Below are 21,445 nucleotides of genomic sequence, written 5' to 3'. Positions count from 1 at the left end.
GATTGCACTGGAAATAATTGTAATTAGTTAAATCTCTGCTGTCCGAGTCACTCAGTCACAACCGGGATGCTCCGGCCTCAGTGGCGGCACTTTAGTGGTCTGTGGCTGCCAAGAGATGCGCCTGACTAGGTTCTGGCGCTTCCCACTGACTGGCTAATTGGATCTTCACACACTGGGCACTGGCAGGAAGGAAGCAGAGGCCTCACACACGCTCGCAGAGTGATCAAACATGTCAAAGAGATTAGATGCTGGGGCCTAAATCCCTTATCTGGCCAGCGGTTCTATTATGGCCTTACCATCAAGCATTTAGCTACACCTCACACACAGCAGCCAGAAATCAAGAAAGATCGATGTAGTGTCTAAAGTTAGCGTTTATAACTGGATCTGATGTGAGGTTCAACAACATAGATTTGTGTGGTGCTTTCATGGGCTTCGTCTGTCTGTTAGCACGTGAACCAATTCCTCATGGCCATGGGTGTATTCATTCATCAACAGAGGCCTCCTCCATTTTGGGGCATCTCTGCAAGATCTGAAAATGACTTGCTTTAAAAATGATCATCATCTTAATACTTACAGTTGTGTACAAAGTAGTGGTGGGACGTTAATGATTTAAGATTTATTAATTACAACAAAAATTTAATTTAATTTAACAGTCTGCTCTCCAGACGACAGGGAACCTTTGTAAGTGCAGGAGTTCCTGCTCCACTGATCCCACTGATGCACAAGACACGTGGCAGCTAGGATGATAACAACAACAAACATGGAGGAATCCCTGAACAAAAGCAAACAAAAGCATCTGTTTGCTTTGGTTCAGGGAGGTTTTTCACTACACAATGGCCAGGGTTTCCACTGCTCTGAATGTACTTGAAATTCTTATAAAATTGAAATTCTTATACAAATGTTTTCAAGACATTAAAAGAGCTTTAGTTTAAATAAGGTGATATAAAAACTTGAATATAGTCACCATGGTGATTTATTGTGCTATTGTCAAACTGATGCAGAATAAACAATATTTTGTTGTTTAAATGTATGTATGGCTCCATCATTTGATTGAGTCATATACCAAATTCATTCAAATTGAAAAATGTGGCAAATATTGGCAAATATTCTGATACCATTATTATTATTTTTTTGATCGAATCGCAGCCCTAATACAAATGCACTCTTAGTTTTAGTAAACAGCAATGTTGCTGTCAAATTCCATGACATGTTACTCCGTCCAGAAGATAGCTGAGAAAAGATGAGCCGTGTAGCTAGTAGAATGTTGCCTAGCTTCCTAATTCACCAAGCGTTTTGTGGCAGATTCTAAGGTTTCTCTATTGAGTGTTATGCTCAATACCATGCTTTGTTTTTTGTTGCCAAAACTTGTTTCTTTCATAAGCAAATTGTATCTTGAAGTGCAAAACTCTTGGATTCCGTTTGCTTGCACTTGTATTTCCAGGTCAACTCTTATGTCCGGGATGCCGCAGACAAGCAGCGGTGTAGCGGCCAATCCATGGCTGGTCAATGAGTCAGAGGAAACCAGAGGGCTTAGTGTTGGGGAGATCAAACAACAGCAACAGAGAATCATTGAAGGTATCATCACACATGACTGGAAACTCTTTGCTGTTTATTTATTCCACAGTCGGGAAAAGTGCTCTTTAAAACTGGTGCGTTTATCAAACACGTGTTAAGTTAAAATGAGGTAAGACTCACGCACGGCACATGAGGCAATACAGAATGCAGTGGAACATTAATCCTTATGATAGGTTTTTGTTTTATATTTTAAATGTCATATTAATCTTTCACTCGATTTTAACTGAAACATAAATGTAAATAATTACGTTTACTCCAGAAAACATGTTGTTGAAAATATTCCAAGAAGATTTCCTCCCATAAGCGGAGCGATTTTGGCAAATACCTCTGAAACTAAAACAAGCTGTCATGATAAATTAAACCCATTTATCTCAAAGTTAAACAGCAGTAAAGGAACTGATTTGATCTTTGGCATGTTAAACCATTTTGTTGCCATTCCAATGAACATTTTGAATCAAAGTTTTGCTAGTTTTATTTAATGTTACTTGGAAGTCTTACATTTCCTTGTGTTTGCTTTTCTTTTTCTCTCCATCTTCAATACTTTGGTATCTTCACCGGCTTCTCAGAAGGCACTGTGTGAAGTCAGTGTCTGGACACATGTCCACCTGAATCCATGTGACACTTCATTCCAGCGTCTCCTTCTCTGCGTCTGGTTATTTTCAATGTGAGGATCAGAGATTCATGTAAAGACAGTCAAACTAAACCACATGTACTTTTCTTTTCCCCTGTGGGATTTCTGCTGGAGTGTGGCAATAGCTTGTGCCTCAATCTGCGGTCGTTTAAAAAAAAAAAAAAAAAAAAAAAAGGCTGCGGTTAAGTGTCAAATTTTGAGCCACAACTTTCCTTCCATGTTGATCTTCATTGTTTTTCCTCTCTACTGTGGATCTCAGCAGCTGTAATAGCAGGACTCGTGGTATCTGGATCCCAAAGAATTGTCACTTGTGAGATATAAGAGCCAGTTGTATCAGACTCAAATATCTTGGCACCTTGTGATCTGGAATATCAAACTGAATGAATAATATTATTCTCTTGGTCTCTGTCTCCCTTCAGCCCAGGATGCAGGCTTGGACGCACTTGCCGCTGTCATCAGCAGACAGAAGATAATGGGGCAGGAGATTGGCAATGAGCTGGATGAACAAAATGGTAACGTTTTGCTCTGTGTTTCTTTCAGAGGAATTCAAGACACATTGTCTCACAATTGAAACCCAAATGGAATAAGTCGACTGAACATTATGGTCTATTATGGTCCATCGTTTTTATAGGAGCTTTATACAATGTTAACAAGATGAAGCGTCCTCTTAACAAAATAAGTGTTCATAATTCATATTTGACAACAATAAGTAGCATATATAGAAATGTTTCTGTAGTGTAATTTAAAATGTTCTGGATATGAGAGCTACAAACAGTGTCTATCGCAAGCCTGGTCGATGCAGAGTGTCTTCCTCTGGTAACTGGAACGCTCTGAACTCGACTGTGACGTATTTCCCACCTCCCAACTTCTGAGGTAAATATAATTCAGCAATAAAATAGATTTGTCGCAGCAGATTTGCGATTGTTTGTAAACCTGTTGGCCATTGTTGCTTTTTCCAGCGAGGCGGACATTTTGTTAAATACATATTACCTCATAAATGCATCCGTTTTAAAGGGCAATAGAGCCCTTTAAAAAACAAACATAGGCAAAATTCAGGTTGTTGCATAACAAATATTGTTATAGCAAAAAGCCAACAAAAGTTGTGGCTCAGCAATTAACAAGAAAACAAACTGTTTGCTTTAGTGTCATAGGTTCCAGCATGCTGTTGGTCCCCTGCTCATTGTTGGAGAAGTTTGGGTCACTTGCACTGAAAAATAAAAAATGAAAACTTTCCCTGAGATGCAAAGAGCCAAATTCAGTCTAGAAAGCTGCACAGTGGATTGCAATATCCTGTCTGGCCCATTGGTGGACTGAGTTTAGACTTGAAACTGAGTGACCCTTCCTTCTGCAGAGGGATGGCAGATGTTCACTGATATTGGTTGTGGCTGATGCGAGAAAATAGCATGTTTCCCTTTCCTCATTAATTTGAAACACAAATGCTTCAACACCATTTTCATCTTGATCTTCTCATGGATGTAAATTCCAATGGGCCTCGACTACCCCATCGCGCTGCGAGACGCATGCCACCTCTGGGAATGTAACGACTTCCATGTGTCTTAAACCCGAGTGGTTCAAATCTGCCCAAGCGTTTGCACCTGTTTTCACATTCTGGCATGGTAATGGCTGACTCACATATTCAATTTCAAATGTGCGCCTGAAGGTAACAGCAACAGTGCTGTGACTCCAGGGCTGGATGGAGTGTGGATAAAATGTTAGGCATTCACGTTCTTTATCAACCCGTTCGAGCTCGTGGTGATTTCCTGCGGATTGTGCTGCAATATTTATGGCCGACATTTGGGTTCATACAGTGTGCCGTCACCCGGGAATAATTTATTGGGCTCTGGCGCTCCACAGAGTTCCTTTATCTTGCCTTATTTCTTTTGGGACTTTCGCTACAGCCCCATCGCTCATCTCACATCCTGCACACTTTTTTTTATCAACTGTTCCATACAACCACTTCCTCAGCTGTCTTCCACCATTTTTTTTTATCTATTGGCGAGAGCTTTTTCACCCTTTCAAAGGAATCCGGTGTAGCATGTATCCTTGTTAGCAAGAAACCCACTAGAGATATCAAACTGTTTGAGGTGCTACCATGTGGCTTGTCAAGCAAAGAAAATGCGATGGGTTAATGGCATGAATGTTTCATGTGTGTGATTAAAAATGCATTTGGAAATATGATAGGAATAACAATATTATGGTTTAAAAAATAAGTATTACAGTGAATGCATTCCAATAAAAGGCACAGACTCACACCATTTCAATAGAAAAATGATTTTTTTTGAAAATATTGGAAGATAACATGATACCCTTGAAGTATGTGACTTATTTTGTCTGCTAATCTAAATTGTATTGTATGAATCGTTCAATATCTGCGCACATACCTGACGCTTGATAAGAATTTTACATATATTCAGGAAATATGACACAAGCAAAACCGTTACCATTTTTTAAACTGTTTTAATATTATTGTTTTCTACATCCCCATGGTGAAGATAAAAGAAAATATTGTCTGAGGTGCGCACTGATATTCTCAACGCAGCACACCACACGCATAAAGATCGAGAAGCTCATCCTCCCTCACTGTTACAAAGAACCTTGGAGGAAACCCAGAATATGTGTTTTAATATTACTAAGGATTGGGGAAAATTCATGGAAAAAAATGCATCACTTTCTTACTGTTAGTAGCCAGTTTGAAGTTCTGAATCTAAGATAGAAACATGGATGTTTTTTTCATGATCGGAGTCCGCTAATCTTTGCTAAACCTTTCTATGTTACAACAAGAGACCGTCTAAAATATGAACGTTCTTAAGAAACAAATTCACAAGATTAAAGCACACATAGACAATCCAGCGAGTCTTTGATGCTCTGCAAACCTGTGTAATGACTTATTCCTCCCCTGATCACTGTACTGTGAGCGGACTGTTGCCATATAAATAGATTAAGTTCCTTGTAATTTTTTCCTGCTGAAGTGCAGCTCATGACCCCGGTGCGGCGGAGGCCTCAGTCATTTCCTTTTCGAGAAACAGATCTGCGTGAGATCAGAAGTTGACCGCTTCACAGGTTTCATCTCTCGCTCTTCACTCCATCAAAGTTGTAGTGTTTTGTAGGGAAGCTTGTTATATAAGTATAACCGTCATTATAAAATTATTATTATGTATTTGAGGACAGTCATTTTTATTGAAAGGGTTTTGGCTTTTTTTCTCTCCACCATTTTATGTGTCTATTTGCTTTCTTCCATCACTTGCTGTATAATGTATTTGAAATATTTAACTAAAATGTGTCATACTCCTTTAAAGAAATGCTGCTTCATAAAGTACCTTTATGTCACACCGTTACACTGATAAAACCAAAATATTTACTTAAAAATATTTATCAATAATTTATATTAGAATATTTATTTATGTAGAATCTAGATGTAAAATGGAATTATATATTAATTTTTTTTTGCTATTTAATCCTTGTTTCATCGTATATAAATCTAGGTCAAATTTAACTTTTGACATTTCTCTTAGCCTTTTGGGTTGATGGCTTCTCACAACAGTCACTATATACAATCCAGAGTGCTGGTGTTAGTCAGGCAGTGTAAAGAATGTTCTGTAAAGATTGTAAAACAATCCATATATTCTCAACATCAGTGGGACCTGTTTCCATCGTCCTTTTCATCTTGTTTTGCAAAAAAATAAATAAAAACACTGTAGTACTGCTTAGCTCCACATGATGGCATTACAAATGAACGTAGTTCCTTCACTGGGTCACAAGGTCAGTACCTTTTCATTGGAGAGTTTTAAAATTTTGTTTTTTCAGTCTGATAACTGCGGATTTTTCTGAGAGCCGAGAGAGAAGAAGAGATGTTGCCGCATGATGGAGTTTATCGGTGTCCACTTGTGTGTCAGATTAGATGATCATTGATGTTCAAACAAACAATCTTAAGAATGGGGAGAAGCACTTAGCGCTGCAGCGTAGTGACATCAGTGGCCACAGCTCCGAGCTCCCTGTGAAAATAAACTCTCCTAATGATGACAGTCGGCGGAGCGTCAGGCCTGGAATTGAAGATTAATTCTCTGTTTGTTTGATTTGCTGTGTTTGAAATTGAGGCTGGTTGAAGTGAGTGCTGTTTTCCATGATGTTCAAAGGAGTGTTGTCATCAGCCGAATGTCAGGACTGAAATGAGGCGCAAAATGTAGCATCAACTTGTGTGACCACAGTTTAGATGACGAAAGTTGTAAAAGGCTGGAACTATAAATGGATGAGGAGGTAATGTTTCGCTTCTCCCCTGTGCTCTTATTGTGTGTGTATATAAATGATAAAAAATGAGCAGCATAGTAAAGCCTGGAAGGAACTAGAGATGTATCACTGCAAAAATAAATCGTTTCAAAAGTGGGCTTGTTGTCAAGGCGGCTAAAACTTTTGTGGCTTTCACCTGGCATGATGTGGATCTGAGGCATTCATAACATTTGAATCATTCATGTCTATGCAGTGAGACATGGTGGATGAATCTCAATCAGCTGTTACATTCTGAACATCCAACTTATGATATGTCTGGCCCTTTGCTGCCATAACCATGGGAGGTGTTTCTGTCAAAACTTGTCGAAGGAAAGCTCAGGGAAAGCTAGACTCAAGACTGAAATGTCAAAGCGCAGTGTAGTAGCTTGTTGTCTTGTGTAACTGTTTCTGTTGTGCAGCTCTCTGCAGTAGCTATATGCTCTGTCAGCTGCACTACAAGCACCAATTCAGTGCAGCCTGAGAAGGGGAAGGGGTTTTGTTGGAGAACCTTTCAAAATAAAAGAAAATCTATTTGAAAAGTGATTGCATTTAACTGAAATCTCTGTAAAGAAACCAAATCTCACTCCTTCTTGGGCAATGGATTTTTGCTAGTACCGCGGTTCTCGAGCACAATCCGTTCCAGACTACCGTTCAAGGAGCGAATTGTTTGAAATCTGAATCGGTTTGTCCCATTACAATGAATGGAAAAAGAAATCATGCGTTCCAAGCCTTAAAATAGTCTTTTGTAGGAGTGAATGTAGAGTGTCTGCTGCAGGTGCGCTGTTCCTCTATGTGTGTGGCCGCTGCATGTGGGAGGGGTTGCTGAGTGAGTGACGTCTCTCCAGAAGTGAAGAGGTGCCCGGTGCGTGTCCAGCTCTGAATGTGCGCTTCTGTGCAGTTTGGCTGTGACAAAGTCATAAACCAAGTCACACTCTGTCCCAGACTCGCCTCATCCCTGTCCCAGCTCCAGCCCACAACAGGACATCAAACCCTGGAGTGAGCGCTCCAGCCTCGGAGGTGTGGAGAGCGAGCACCTCCCCTGTGACACTCTACCATGATCCAGTGTGGAGACAGGAAAGGTTTTACACCTCAATATGAAGAAAAAACAGTCAGTAAATGTAGCTAACGGACACGTCTGCATACAGAGGCTGCGTTATACACAATAACAAAGCGCGTCGTGGGTCAGCTGATCGGTCCGCGCATGTTATGTTTTTCCGGCTTTTTTCGGGGGCGTTCCAGTTCTGAATTTTCGTTCAAAATCCGAAGCAAAAACATCTTGAAATTTCTGATTTGTTCGAATTCCGGGACGTTTGAAAACCGAGGTACACTGTAAGTGTCTCTCCGCTTGAGCAATACACTTTGCCACTGATAAGTTTTGAAGCGGCCATTTTGTTCTCTCCTGTTTTCCATATTATGACCTTATTAAATTGCAATAGTTGTTTTAAATTTCATTGTAAAGCTCTTTGGTCAGTACCCTGCGGTGGAAATGTGCGAAACTGTACAAACCAACTTGACCCTGTCCTTTTACTGCCCAATATATGTTAAGGTGATGATATGCAGCCTATAATGTAACAAATCACACATGTTTATACTCGTACATGGCCATTTTTATTCAGAAAATGAAGTTTCATTTCTTGTTGCTGCCTTTGAGTCAAACATACTCGTACTTTTAGTGCAAATTAGAGCAGGCACTGCCTTCTTACATCATTTCTTCAAACTATATATCCAGTTTAATTGTGAATTCCATTTAATATGTGTCGAAAAATAATTCATGTCTATCAGTCCACTGATCTCTGGTATCTTCACTTCATGTTTATGACTTATAAGTCATCCTTATGGAATTCATAGTTGTGCTTTATCTCTGTGTTTGGGGCATCTAAGGTTAATATAGTTGAAAGTAAATGTTCAAACACCTGTGTTACAGCCGGACTGCAATCAATCATGAGGCCTCGTCTTATTTCTTTATCACTTCCCGCAAGCATCCATCCTTGTCTAAGCTCTGGCGATGTTTCAGGCAAAGAGAGGGAGCGCAATCCAAGTCTTTTCGTGTACGTGACATGAAAATTCATTGTTTTTTTCTTTTCTTTACTGTGTTTTCTTTTATCTTTTACCACAGTTTTATGTATCTATTTCAATAATAATCTTTTTATGGGAGGAGATAAATGAATAAATGGAAGAAGTACTACATACATTTTTCAATGATATCATTTGTCATGGCCACAAGCACAGAACTTCTCCAGTTGCTAATCGCGTTACATTTCCTGCTCCGTTTTCACTCACTTAATATGTCTCAGCTGATTACGCGAGTGTCAGTTGTATTATTTTATCGTAAACATAATCGTTCCCACTCCTGCTGGTTTTCTGGAAAAGCTTTCCAACCTTTTTTTTCCCCTCCAAAGTGATAAATAAGACAGATATTTTGCCACCAGAGAAGCTCATTGTACAGTGTGATTTAGTAGGTGTGGTCGCGCGACTCATCTGCAGAGCCGGATAACATCCAGATGTCCACTAGCAAGACCTTTCAGAGACTGGAAGTGGTTGTTTCCCTTTCTCTTCTCACCCATTTATCATGTAAAACACACACGCACACTTTGGCTGGTCATTGTCGGGGGGGGAATCCCAAATACTCATTTGTTAGAAATTGAGAAAATTAAACCACTAAGGTATGATTTTGCTGGGTATTTCCCACCATACTGTGTGGCTCCAGTGAAGTTAAATAACTTATTGCTGGGGTGGCAGCTACTTTGAAACAACCACACTATAGAGCTTCTTTGCTTTTTCAAATGCGTTGATCTATCCATCTGAGTCATGTTGTGGTTGTTTTTTATGTCAACCAATTAACTTGCTGTAGTTGAGTCCACCTAACCTTAGCTCGAGTCAAGATCTGGAACAGAGGGATCAAGAAAAAGAAGACTTAATTGGTCGCATTCACTCTGGAGTTCCCCACATTTGTGATCTAAATTCAGTGTAGCTGCGAACTGGACTGGTCTCGACAAAATAAAAAAGGCTGAAAACAAGACCAGGGCCTTGGAAATGTAGTCTTAAAACCAGATTGCGTTTTGAGTGCTACAACACCAACATGCTGGTGGTGCTGCGATGTGTCAAGCTAATGGCGCCAATTGGTATTGTCTAGCATTTTTCCACAGTGACAAATGTCATGGTGAGGATGGCATCTCTCACTTGAGATTAAAGGATTTAGCAAATCATGCGGCATAAGCCTGACTGAAACATCGCCCTGGAGGAAACCACGTTTGAGGATTTTAAAGAGGAAGATACTGATATGCCAGATAATGTATTGCTCCCGACATGTTACTTATATAGCGCTTCAATAGTGCTTTCCATGCTTATCCAGCAACTATATTGCATTACAGAAAGTCACCCATTCACACACTGGTGGCAGGAGGCTGCAAACCAGGGTGAAGTGTCTTGCTCAGATGCACAACACAAGCACATCTTGAGCTATGACCGGACTGACAGCCTCTGCAATACACTTCCACAGCCAAATAAAAGCCTCCATGCCTTCATATCTTTTATTTTTTCAATGTCACAAATGTAAATTATAATGCGTGATTCATGTTAATATAAAGTCTATATCTGTACACATTTACGGACCATGATAATAATGAAGGTGCTGTCCCAGCACCAATCGAGAAGCTTGTCCTCCAAGCCAGAAATCTCTTGTGGTCACACTTGACAAAAAACAAGTGGAACCCTCACAACATACTGAATACACGACCCGCAACATGGAAGTGGACATTGTTTAAAAAAAGTCCTTGCGGAAACCCTGCCTTGTTGCGGTCTTTTTTTAGGGTATGTTGGAGTGGTGTGTGCACGACCCAATGACAAGCCGATATTGATACGGTGCTGTAATATTTCCGAGGAGAATATTTCAGGCAGATGTGCAGGAGAAACACATTAGCTGTATGTGTTGGTGGTCGGGAACCTCTGCAATCTGAGCTGCCAGTTCCTTTGGCTCCGAGCGAAGGATTCCCTGCCATGTTGTTGTACTAAAGTCTGACTCAAACTGAGGTTCAGGTTCATTTTGGCTAATGAAAGTGACAGCGCTAACAAATCCCCTCCTGTGTTTGTCGAATTGCTCACCACTCTGGTTGTGGGACCCACGCTCAAAGGGCCCTGAAGAATCCAAATCTCTCCTTCGCATGGGTCATCCTTGTTAATGAGTGGAAGGACTTACTTTGCAAAGTGAGCACGTGGTTGTCATTACGCTCCAGGGGAAGATTGCACCTTCATCTGCTGGGCATTTGAAGTGTGTGTGTGCACAGGTTAGACATCTGTTCCGTAACAGCCTGTACTCGCTGTGTGACTGTGTTACTGGACGTAAGTGCCGTACTAGTGTGTGAGCTCATAGTGTTTGCACTGCACAACACATGTCTAGCACATGTTTTAGGGTGGTGATTGGCACAGCGGCTACAGTTATATCTGGATTACAAGCTTGGAGGCCACTGTCTATTGTTTATGAAGCAAAGTTAGGAATGTTTTCAATCACACAACAATATGTTTCCGTGAGGAATCTGTCAGTACCTTGTACCTCAGTCTTAGTTGTACTGGGCGGAGAGGTGTACAGTGCCACGTTTAGACTTTGAAGTGGACTCTAGCGCCGTGACCACATCAGCTATTTTCATCATGTTATGTCATTGACATTATTTCAGTCACGTTCCAACACTGGTCCCGCAGTGTTGTCCCACATGACCACCCACGTTGACATTCCTCCCATGGTATTACAAAGGTTTTTCATTGAAGCCGCATGTTGATGATGTATTTGGCAACTTATAGAAGGGGTGATACATGTTTTCATGGTTGTCTTTTGTTTCATGCAAAATGGATTGAGCTAAGTACATGGAACTTCAATGTTGGAATTATGCATGCGTCAGCAACACAACGTCATTGTCTTCTTCTCTGTATTTCCTCATAGATACCATGAAATCTTTTATATTTCAACCTACATGAGTAGGTTTCCGTCTCCCACGATAAAGCCCTCCGCCTGTAGACATAACATTTTCCATTCGACTGTTTTTGTCTGCGAGTGATGCTGTGAGAAGCTTCCATGATAGCGATCACCAGGCTTTTAAAAATGATTTATCTCTGTCATTTCTGACACTGTTGCCAGTCTTTAATCTTGCTATCTTCTTAATAGAAGCACATCTTGTGGGTGGGGAAACGCTCGATGTTTGGTTCATCTCATAACTTTGAACGCAGAGGCTCAGATGTGGCGCGTACGCTGGCGGATATACCTATTCATTTACTGGTTTCAGATATGATCCTCGCAGTTTGTTTGCTTATTATTCGCTACCTCACAGGTGATGCATTTTTCAAACTTACAGGGCTCATATTATGCAAAAATAAATCATATTTCTTAGGTCTTTGGTGCCCGCCCACCCTGCAAATAATTTTTCCCCTTGATAAATTATCCAAGTGACTTACATTCACAATAGTTTTTATTTGAGCACAGTCTTCTATCTGTCCTGCTGTCACCGGGATGAGAGCGGATAACTTTTTTTTAATCTCCTGAATTAACTGTGAACAATTTTAGTACTTGGCTCACATGAAATAGTTTTTGTTTGGTCCAAGCCTTTTGCCTGAAAGACAAATCACACAGATATTTTAGATGAAAATACTCCTTGAGTGGTGAAATGGTTAAAAACAAATGGCAGAAACTCATATGACTTGAATAACAAAAGCAAGTAACATAATACAGTAAAATAATATGGAAACCCAAGAGAGATATTAAGCTATGTGTTTTGGCAGTCAACATAAAATAAAGCTATTGAATTTATTTTTCCTAATTTTCTTCAGGAAGAATCTCATTTTCCTTGACAAGTCAAATCCACATTTGAACGTTGAGCTTTGCAGGCAACTGATGACCTACACAGCATGTGGTCTTTGTTGCATCAAACCTTGCCGTTTGCTGTCTACAGCCTTTGCAGGAGGTGGTTTCTTCTTCACGTGAGGAGTTGTTTCAGCTGTGTTGCTGGCACAAGGTTTAGACTGGCCTCCATGAGTTGAGGGTAATTATAATAACTGCACATCTTGTTAGCGTCACTGACAATCGTTTCCATACTTGCTGTGTATTTCACCAACATCGTCATCTATGGAAGGATATGTAAAGGTTAATAGGCAGGAACACTGCATTTGCTTTTTACAGCTTTTTATTTTTATGTTTTTAGCCCGTGAACCTGCTCAATGTGTCTATTTATACTTTGAAGAATGGGGTCCTGTGGCTCATGAGGAAGAGGAGGAGTCACCTGAAGAAAACATTCACAAACATGGCCTCGTGTCTGCTGCCAGGCAATAAGCAACAACCAGTGATCTCCACTCGCGTGTACAAGGCTAGTCATGATGCCCAGTGTTGTGCACCTGAACACATCTCCAGTGTGTGCGTGTATCGTCTGCCGCCTTGTAATGACGTGCCAAGCGCTATAATGTCAAATGTGTTAATATGTGAGTCAGCGTCTTTTTATCGGAGCATGTTTCTTTTTGCGTGTCGTCTAATGTGATCGCCACGGGGCCTGGCAGAAACATCAAAGTCCAACATCTCAGTCCGTCGCTTCGCCTGCCAGTACTGCCAGGAAGCTCTGTTCACTTCGTGGAATGTTGGGTTGTTAGACCAGGATCGTTTCTGAGAGACCACTGCGGTTAGTTTACAGCTCTGACGGTCTCCCGAGCCGAACACAAGGCCTTTGACTGTCGCTTAATGTTTCTTTCTTCTTTTAATTTGTCTATATTACTCTTGATATTTTGATGGTTTGGAGACGAAATGGTCTTCATGATACCTTTTTTTGTGGTAGAAATGTGTGATCCAAATGAGTCCCCAACACATAGGACCCAATTCATCATGACCTGGCATCACTTTTATCCAGTGATGACCACAAATGTTTCTAACTATCAGACGACATCTCTAGTTTTCTGTGATATTGAATCAGTTGAATTGACCACATTAGTAATGATGCCTGACTGTGATTATTCACGGACAATTTTGCCCGGTACATTCTCAGTGTCTACAGAAGCAAAGCTAGTATTTGTTGATAAATGCTTCAGCGCTATTCCTATTCATGCAATGCTCTTGAAAAGGCCCAGATTCCCTGCCTTCAGTTAATCCATTTGAGCAGAACGAGGTGATGGAGCGTTTTGGCGTCTCCAAATAATAAAAGGTATGTGTGATGACATACATGTGGCACGAGCCATCATCGCGTAAGTTGCAATGACAAGTGAGGTTCTCATTCTTTTTTAGAACAAGCTATCTCAGAACAGATGTTCAACCCCAAGTTAGTTTGTAGAGTGTTAGATGTTTGTTGGAGGAAGCAGAAAAAGGACCAAAGTTCGGGAAAACTTACCCTTAAACATTGTAAGTATGTACTTATATTTTGATACATACCTTTCATCTTGACACTGCCAGCAATTTCCTGTTAACACAAGAAGAAAACATAGCTATAATTCACCATAACTCAACATAGTGCAGGACATTCACACTCTATGGCATCACATATCGGCTAATCTCAGGTGGACTTTTGTGTCCAGTGTTGACGCACAACCTTCCACATTGCTTGTTGACACTCAGGTGTTCCAATGGAAGCACATGCTCATCCTCCCGCGCAATGATCCAAAAGAGGTTGGAGAGTCGGACGTGTGGGGGGTGGTGTTGAAGGGTCGATTGTCACTTCGCTTCATGTGCTACGTGTGGATTTGCGCCTCATATGCCGCACTGCCAAGTGTTATCTCATGAATGCCACCAATGGTCATGTGACAGAGATCGTTGTGAAGATGTTTCGTTGAACTGATTTTATGAGCTCCATCGAGCTATAATCAAAGCATTAATAAAACATTTTATTTTATTTTCAAAAGGGAAAATGGCCGAGTGAAATTGGAATATTACGTTTTTGTCATTGAACTGCAGAGATGAAGATGCTGCGCTTCTCTCTGGGAGTGAGCAGGATGGATAGGATCAGGAAGCAGTAGATCAGAGGGACAGCACATGTGGTGAGGTGTTTAGGAGACAAAGTCAGAGAGGCTAGATGGAGATGGTTTGGACATGTACAGAGGAGAGAGAGCCAGTACATTGGTAGGAAGATGTTGAGATTGGAACTGCCAGGCAGAAGGTGGAGAGGAAGGCCAAAGAGGAGGTTTATGGAGGTGGTGAAGGAGGACATGAGGTTTGTAGGTTTGAGAGAAGAGGAAGCAGAGGACAGGGTGAGATGGAGGAAGATGGTCTGCTGTGGCCACCCCTGAAGGGAGAAGCCGTAAGGAAAAGAATATGTTTTTGTCAGTGAATTACATTCAACGTAATCTCCGACTCACCATTTTGTGTAGATACATAGGCTATTGCCCAGAATACATATGGAACTCTGAAACAAAATGCAATTTGTGACCTATGAGATGCATCGATTTTTGTGACAAATAAGTCTTTTTATGCAAGGACCTTGTCAGTGGTGAAGATTTACAACCATAACATTTTGCCACTGAATATTGATGCTAAATCTAAATGTAAAGTCAGATGGATGTTGCCTTTACTCTTGTTTTATTTTGAAAGAATTGAAGTTATAAGTTGTGTTTTATATTAGTAGTCCTTTGTCTAAGTGAGATCTGTTGTGCTGGTGTAACAGCTGCTGCTGACTGTAACGTCAGTGTGAGCTGAGTGCCACATGATGCACCGGTGTTTGGCTGATTCACTTCCATGGCCTCTGATTTCCATATATTTAAGTACAGTCACGTCATGTGCTGGACATAATTTGGTATAATGGTTCATTGTAATTGGGTCATAGTCACAGCGTTGGTTCGCACCTATTAAACTGAGTAAAACTACAGCGATCCGACAGTTACCGAGTGAAATTATTGCTTAAACATTAGGGCACCAAGCCGTGACATCTCAGCATAGAGATGTTAAGTATCATTTCTTCCAAAGCCCCAAACGTGCCAACATAACGTTTTCATTTGCGGAGTGTACTACCTCACAGGACATTTATCATCACTCGGCTAACTGCAGCCCCAGTGTGAAAATCAATGATGCAGAGAAAGACCCCCAACCTGCTGTCCGAGGGGGGCTGTCAGTGCGCTGAGACTGACTGCGGCTTGGATGCTCATGTCCAGCAGTGAGACTAATCTTTACACATGTGGCCCAGCACTTCACAGGGCCAGATGTTGGAAAGGTATAGTCCATGAAAAACTCACAAGAACATCTGCAGATTTTTTCCTCTCTTTGACCCACTATCTTGTTGCGGCAGCAATTCCGACATGTCTGTGGAGAGATTTGCACTCCGGCCTGACAGTTTGTACTCTAAACCCTCAAGCCTTCACTATCCAAACATTGAAAGGCTGACTTTGTTTACAATAAAGACTAGATCCAAAGGAAGAAAAAAAAACAATAGGCTAATATAAACTGTTAGAACGCCGTGCAACCTCTTGTAAATGCCATAATTGCGCTGTGCAATATCACGCTGAGCGCCTCTGTGTATGCCAAGCAAAGTTTCAGTTCAGTTTGCAGATGTGTGTGTGTGTGTGTGTGTGTGTGTGTGTGTGTGTGTGTGTGTGTGTGTGTGTGTGTGTGTGTGTGTGTGTGTGTGTGTGTGTGTGTGTGTGTGTGTGTGTGTGTGTGTGTGTGTGTGTGTGTGTGTGTGTGTGTGTGTGTGTGTGTGTGTGTGTGTGTGTGTTGGCAACGGAGTGTTTCCCCCATACACAACCATTAAGCCCAACTATTCCAACGTCCACTGATCCTCACAGAATGGAGTTGAGTAGGGTAAGAAAAACACCATTTTAGTTTGGAAATATCCTCCTGAGAAATCATCCCCTGAATAAGTACCAGGTTTGAATTGTTAGAAGAAAAGAATTAGCTCTGGGATTTGAGCCCACAGTAACACACAACTGCCCTGATGCTGGTCGCTTTATACAATATTCATTCAGACACCACAAGAGACGGATCCACATCATCCCTTCATATTTGCACAGTTGTCCACAATACTTCAACTTTACCCGAGAAAAATGAATCCGTGTATCTGTGGCATTGCAGTTGCTGCCACTCATGACGGTATTATCTCAGAAATATGTTTTAAAGAAACTTCAGCATTGTTTTATTCCTAAAAAGGTGAAGAGAATAATTGTTTAACTGAAATGTCAAGTCTACCCTTCAGTTACTTGCTTTTAAACCTGTAAATCTCAATTATTTAGATGGTTTCTGCAAGACAACCATAAAAACAGAAGGAAAAAAAAAGATGTTCAAACAGTGTTGTGGAAAATATATACGCGCTGAAAGTCCCTGCTTGACTACGAATCTAAAACGTTGATTCATTTTCGGTGTAGTCAAAGGTCATGTTTTAACTGGGCTCCGCTGTGGCACGGCTGTGAAATCATCCGTGCGTTGAGATGTTTTACAGAGCCAGGGCTGAATCACGAAACTTGGCATCAGCTCAGCTAAAAACATCCGTCCTTGCAGCACTAAAGACGAGTGTCTTCACCCCACTTCTGCCATTTCATCTTAATCTAAATTATTGCCTGATGTGTGGACGGTGTGCGGAATATCTCTCAGGAGACGACGCATAAACCTATTCTACGTCTCCCATCTCCATCTCATTGCCACACAACACAGTACTCACGTGTCTTACTTTCATTCCTCAGATTGTTCGCCAGCCAAACATAAGCTGGCTTGACAAGTGGTGATGGATTTTCATGAAAAACACTTCCATCTATAAGACAACACCATCTCAGGCCAGGCACAAATATTGCAGATAAACTTGAGAGTTCATCCGTCTTTTGTACTACTCTGTAACACTGGAGCTGCTCCATCTGTTGGCAGCCAAGGTATTTTCACAAAACTGTGGTGGTGTGAGAAGTGAGAATCAACCTGTTCACGGAGATCACACATCATTGATAGCATTACTATGTCTGATAAGGAGCATGTCTCACAGCATGTATTTGGTTATAAACTGCAGAGAGTAGTTTGGGTGTGTGTCACATAAAACGCAATGTGAAAGGAAAGAAAACCCTCACCAAGTTTTCAAGTCAAATTCTGTATATAAAAAGTTTTTAAGATGATGCTGATGATGTTTTCCATCTTTGTCTCCTAGAAATCATCGACGATCTGGCGCACCTCGTCGACAAGACGGATGATCGGATTCGCAACGAAACGCGGAGAGTGAAATTGGTTGAGACGAAATCTGCCTCATGTGGTGAGTTTTCTGATCAGCCATCCCTTTTTGTTTGAATAAACATGTTGCTTAGCTTCAGGTGAACATGAGCAACTGTAGGGAGCCTAGAACTGAAAAATATTTGCTTTTAAAACTGTTAAAGCAACAATACGTAGGATTTTGGCCTTTTCTTTTTTTTTTTTTCTGTTTCAAATTGAATAGCGATAACTTGCTAAATTATTACTGACCTTATAATGGCAGATATATATTTCCATTATTAATATAATTCCCTTTGCATGTATATGGTTTGTATTCCCTCATTTCCTGTGATGACAGTATTTGCTGTTCACTGTCCACGTGAACAGATAGAAGTGTGGGCAGCAGGGGCGGGGCTGGATGCCTGGTGTCCGTAACTTAGTCTCTCGGCTACTCAAATTTTCTCAAGGTGGGACCACCGGATATTTCCACCAACGACAGTGATGTCACAATTGAGATACAAATCCATTTTGTAAAACTGTTTACAACAACATTTATACTTAAACACTCAAACAGCGAAGCTTCGTGCCACTAGAGTGCAAGTGACTTGCGTTGCTACATACAGCAAGTGAAGAGTGTTCTGAAACTACCATGATATATAAACATGAACAACATTAGCTGCATTTTATAGTTAGATACATGCACCGATAACTTTGTATTTGTATCGTAACGTCGTGAACGAAAGGTTTATTTATGCTTTTGTGTATATATTATATATAGTAGACATCGATCGTGAGTCGCAACAGATAGAATCTGCAGTTTTTTGTTTCAAAACTTGTCAGGCATCATGAGTTGGAGGAAATGGCCAGTAGCTCTGCCTTGGGAATATTTGAATAGCAGAGAAAATAATTCACCTACTACAGTGTGCAATTGCACACATATTCCTAAACTAGATTGTGGTGCTTTAATAAAGTCAAACTATCAATGGTCTGCTAATATCCTTCCATCCAATGGAACTTTTTCAATATTTGTCGTCAAATAAATGTAGCCAGTTGATATAATTTTACAGATTCACATAAGTATAATTTGTTTTTTATGATGTAAGTTTTCTCTTTTAAAATGAAGAGCTCTCCAATTTTATGTTATATAATTGTTTATATTATATATTATATTGTTTTATATTATAAGAGAAAATGTTTAAACAGATTGTCTGGACAATTTTACCGTTCCCAATGAGAAAGGGTATTTTGAACTCAACACATTACATTTCAGCTATATAATATCATCAGGAAGGGAATTCAAATGGGACAGGAGTTTGCTGCTCCACACTTCCTCTCCAGAGTGATGCTGTTTAATGGAGCGGAATAATGGCTCTGATGAGTACAAGCCCTCTTGCACATAACTTGTAGGTGGTCAATGGTGAGTGGATTGACTTGGCCTGTCACGCCTGCGAGCATGCTCTTGTAGGCTTTAGTTCTCTATTGAGGATTCACAAACTGCCTTTTGGGGGTTGCAAATCAGGCCCCAGCTCTTTTGTCTACGCACCAGATTTTGCCGTGGCAGTGACTGAACGCACGGTACGTCATCATTGCCTGCTGATGGTGTCACTTTTGTTTGACTTTTGTCAGTGTTTGTTTTTCTAGAATCTGTAGCTCGTTCCTCTTTGAGACGGTTGCTCGCCGGTAAATCCGAGGAACGTGCGCGGCATTAGCCCGGCTCAGTTTGCACTGTGAAAACACACGGTGTTGTGTTGTCAAAGACAGTATTATTGCGCCATAAAACTAAGCTAACAGGAGATGGTGGTAAGAGCTGAGGCTGCACTCTGGAGGTCAGGACCTAGAATGCTTCATTCTGTTGGTCGTGTCCCCATGGTACTTGATGGTCAGTTTATTTGTAGATCCCAGAGCTCCCATCCATTCGCACCACAGCCCCTCCCTCATCCCCGGCTCAGTGGAATGTGTGTAGTTGCAGCATCTTTTGAATACATGCTTCTTTGTTTTGTGTTGTTACCTCGCTACGTACGTTTATGCTGTGAATTCCAACCTGTGTATGTATGTCTGTCTGTGTCTCAGAGCATCAGTGGAACATTCTCCATGGGCTTCTTCACGGTCCCCTCAATGTACTCTTTCTTTTCCCATTCCTCTCTGTCATCCCCTCGCCGTTGTTTGACACTTGTCTTTGTGTCAGGCAGAAAAAGAGCTGAAAATGCTGCATGCCACGAGTGGTCGCAAGTCTTCGCCCCTTTCTTCCCGGCAGCGTGTTTATAATTCCTGAGTTTGTGGTCCTATTTATTTTTGAAAGCAGCCCTCGTCCAACGGCTGGCGTTTGGTGTTGTGTCCCAGCTGAGTTTGTGTGAAGACTTTGACAGCAGACAGCATAGTTAAAATAGTTTCGCTGGTAGATAAACTGAAGACAAGTGAGAAGTCGAGAGTCTTCCGCCAATGCTGAATTATGAGGAAAAAAAAAAAAAAACCACTGGTGAAGAGGCATGTTGGAAACATCGTATGCTCAGATCAGAAGAGTCAGTTTTGCTTGGCTTTAGCACAGTGTAATCATTTCTACTGAATTTCTTTTTGAAATTACTCTTTGATTCATTTTGCAGTGTTGATGTTGCTCGGTATTTTGGATTCTTTTTCGGTGTTGAACTTTTGGCAGTGTGTCCAGATGGAGCCAGTCATGGGCAGAAACTACAGTCAACTTTGGCAGTGGGTGTACTGGAATATTTCCATCACTCAGATTTCAGATCTTTGCTGTGGCCAGATAGTAGTTTAATATGACGGTACCTAAAGTCCCAGCACAAGAAACTATTTATTACTCCAGTCATTCATGTTTTTATTTCATCATTCATTATTATTTATTTTGACTCCGAAGAACCACCCCACCTGTGTGGAAACTAGACTCAGCCCAGGAGTGGCACATCCCAAGGCATCTAATAGTGGCTTTAAGAAAGTTGACTTTTACTTTCTATGATGACGCCGAAATAGCTGTCTATGTTGCTCACACTGGTGTGTCAGTGGAGTGAAATGTTTCCCTTCTCATGTGATATTCCAAAAGCAGGTGTTGGGGTTTGAACATGGAAGAGGCAGGGCATAGTGAGCACCTAACCCTACTACAACTTTTACTTGGTATTCATATCGTGTTACATGGCTATGCGCTATAGTCACGGTTGCCTCCAGGTCGGCCCTGCGAGTGTGATGGGCGGGTAGGGCTTCATGAAACAGTATCCGCATTTTCAGAGCTGCAAAGATATTTGACTTTAAGCAAGGTTTCATTGATGCCTTTTAAACTGACAGCCCTACACTCGAGAACACCGTTTCATGAAGCTCCATCAGCCCGTCATTGGGTCAATTGCAATCCAGTTTGAGGTGCTTTATATACCAGGTGGCTCAAGTGTCGACGCAGAACGTAACCTTAACCGCCATATCTGTCTTTGACTCACGTCACGCATTGGCCACGGCATCATGACATGATGCGGAAGGCGAAACATGCTTCATTTCAGAGGCTGTTTCACCAAGAGGCAACGCAGAAGGCTGACTTTGGGCTAATGCTAGGACCTTCATTAGCAGACCAGCCCTACGACATTACATTACCTTTATTCTTCCCTAATGAAAAGAGACATCAAGGTGCCCCAGAAAAAAAGGAGATTGGGCAGGTGATACTTGTAAATATAATTCCAACTTTTTATCTCCAACATGTCCGAGCTGGAACTCAATCAATAATTGTCATGATACTTTAAAAAAACGCCTCTGAATAATAGATTTGTGAATGTTTCTTAATGTTTGTACCATGTAAACCATGTCTATATGTGGAGTGTTGCTATTTCACAATACTTCAATTTACCTGTATATGTGAGAGTCTTCATTTAGTT

General features: G+C 41.1%; 1 protein-coding gene across 1 annotated transcript in view; it reads left to right on the top strand.

The window, feature by feature from the left end:
• Positions 1-21,445, top strand: part of LOC128753785 (syntaxin-8-like) — a 31,724-nt gene that overhangs the window by 3,648 nt on the left and 6,631 nt on the right. The window contains exons 5-7 of the mRNA XM_053855863.1: positions 1,442-1,575; positions 2,626-2,718; positions 17,542-17,643. Coding sequence (XP_053711838.1) covers positions 1,442-1,575; positions 2,626-2,718; positions 17,542-17,643 — 329 coding nt within the window. The remainder of the gene's footprint in view (positions 1-1,441; positions 1,576-2,625; positions 2,719-17,541; positions 17,644-21,445) is intronic.

This window comes from Synchiropus splendidus, chromosome 2, assembly GCF_027744825.2.
Source record: "Synchiropus splendidus isolate RoL2022-P1 chromosome 2, RoL_Sspl_1.0, whole genome shotgun sequence".
In the NCBI taxonomy this organism is placed as follows: Eukaryota; Metazoa; Chordata; class Actinopteri; order Syngnathiformes; family Callionymidae; genus Synchiropus; species Synchiropus splendidus.
The sequence above is the reverse complement of the archived record's forward strand: the minus strand, read 5'-3'. Positions and strand labels throughout refer to the sequence as shown.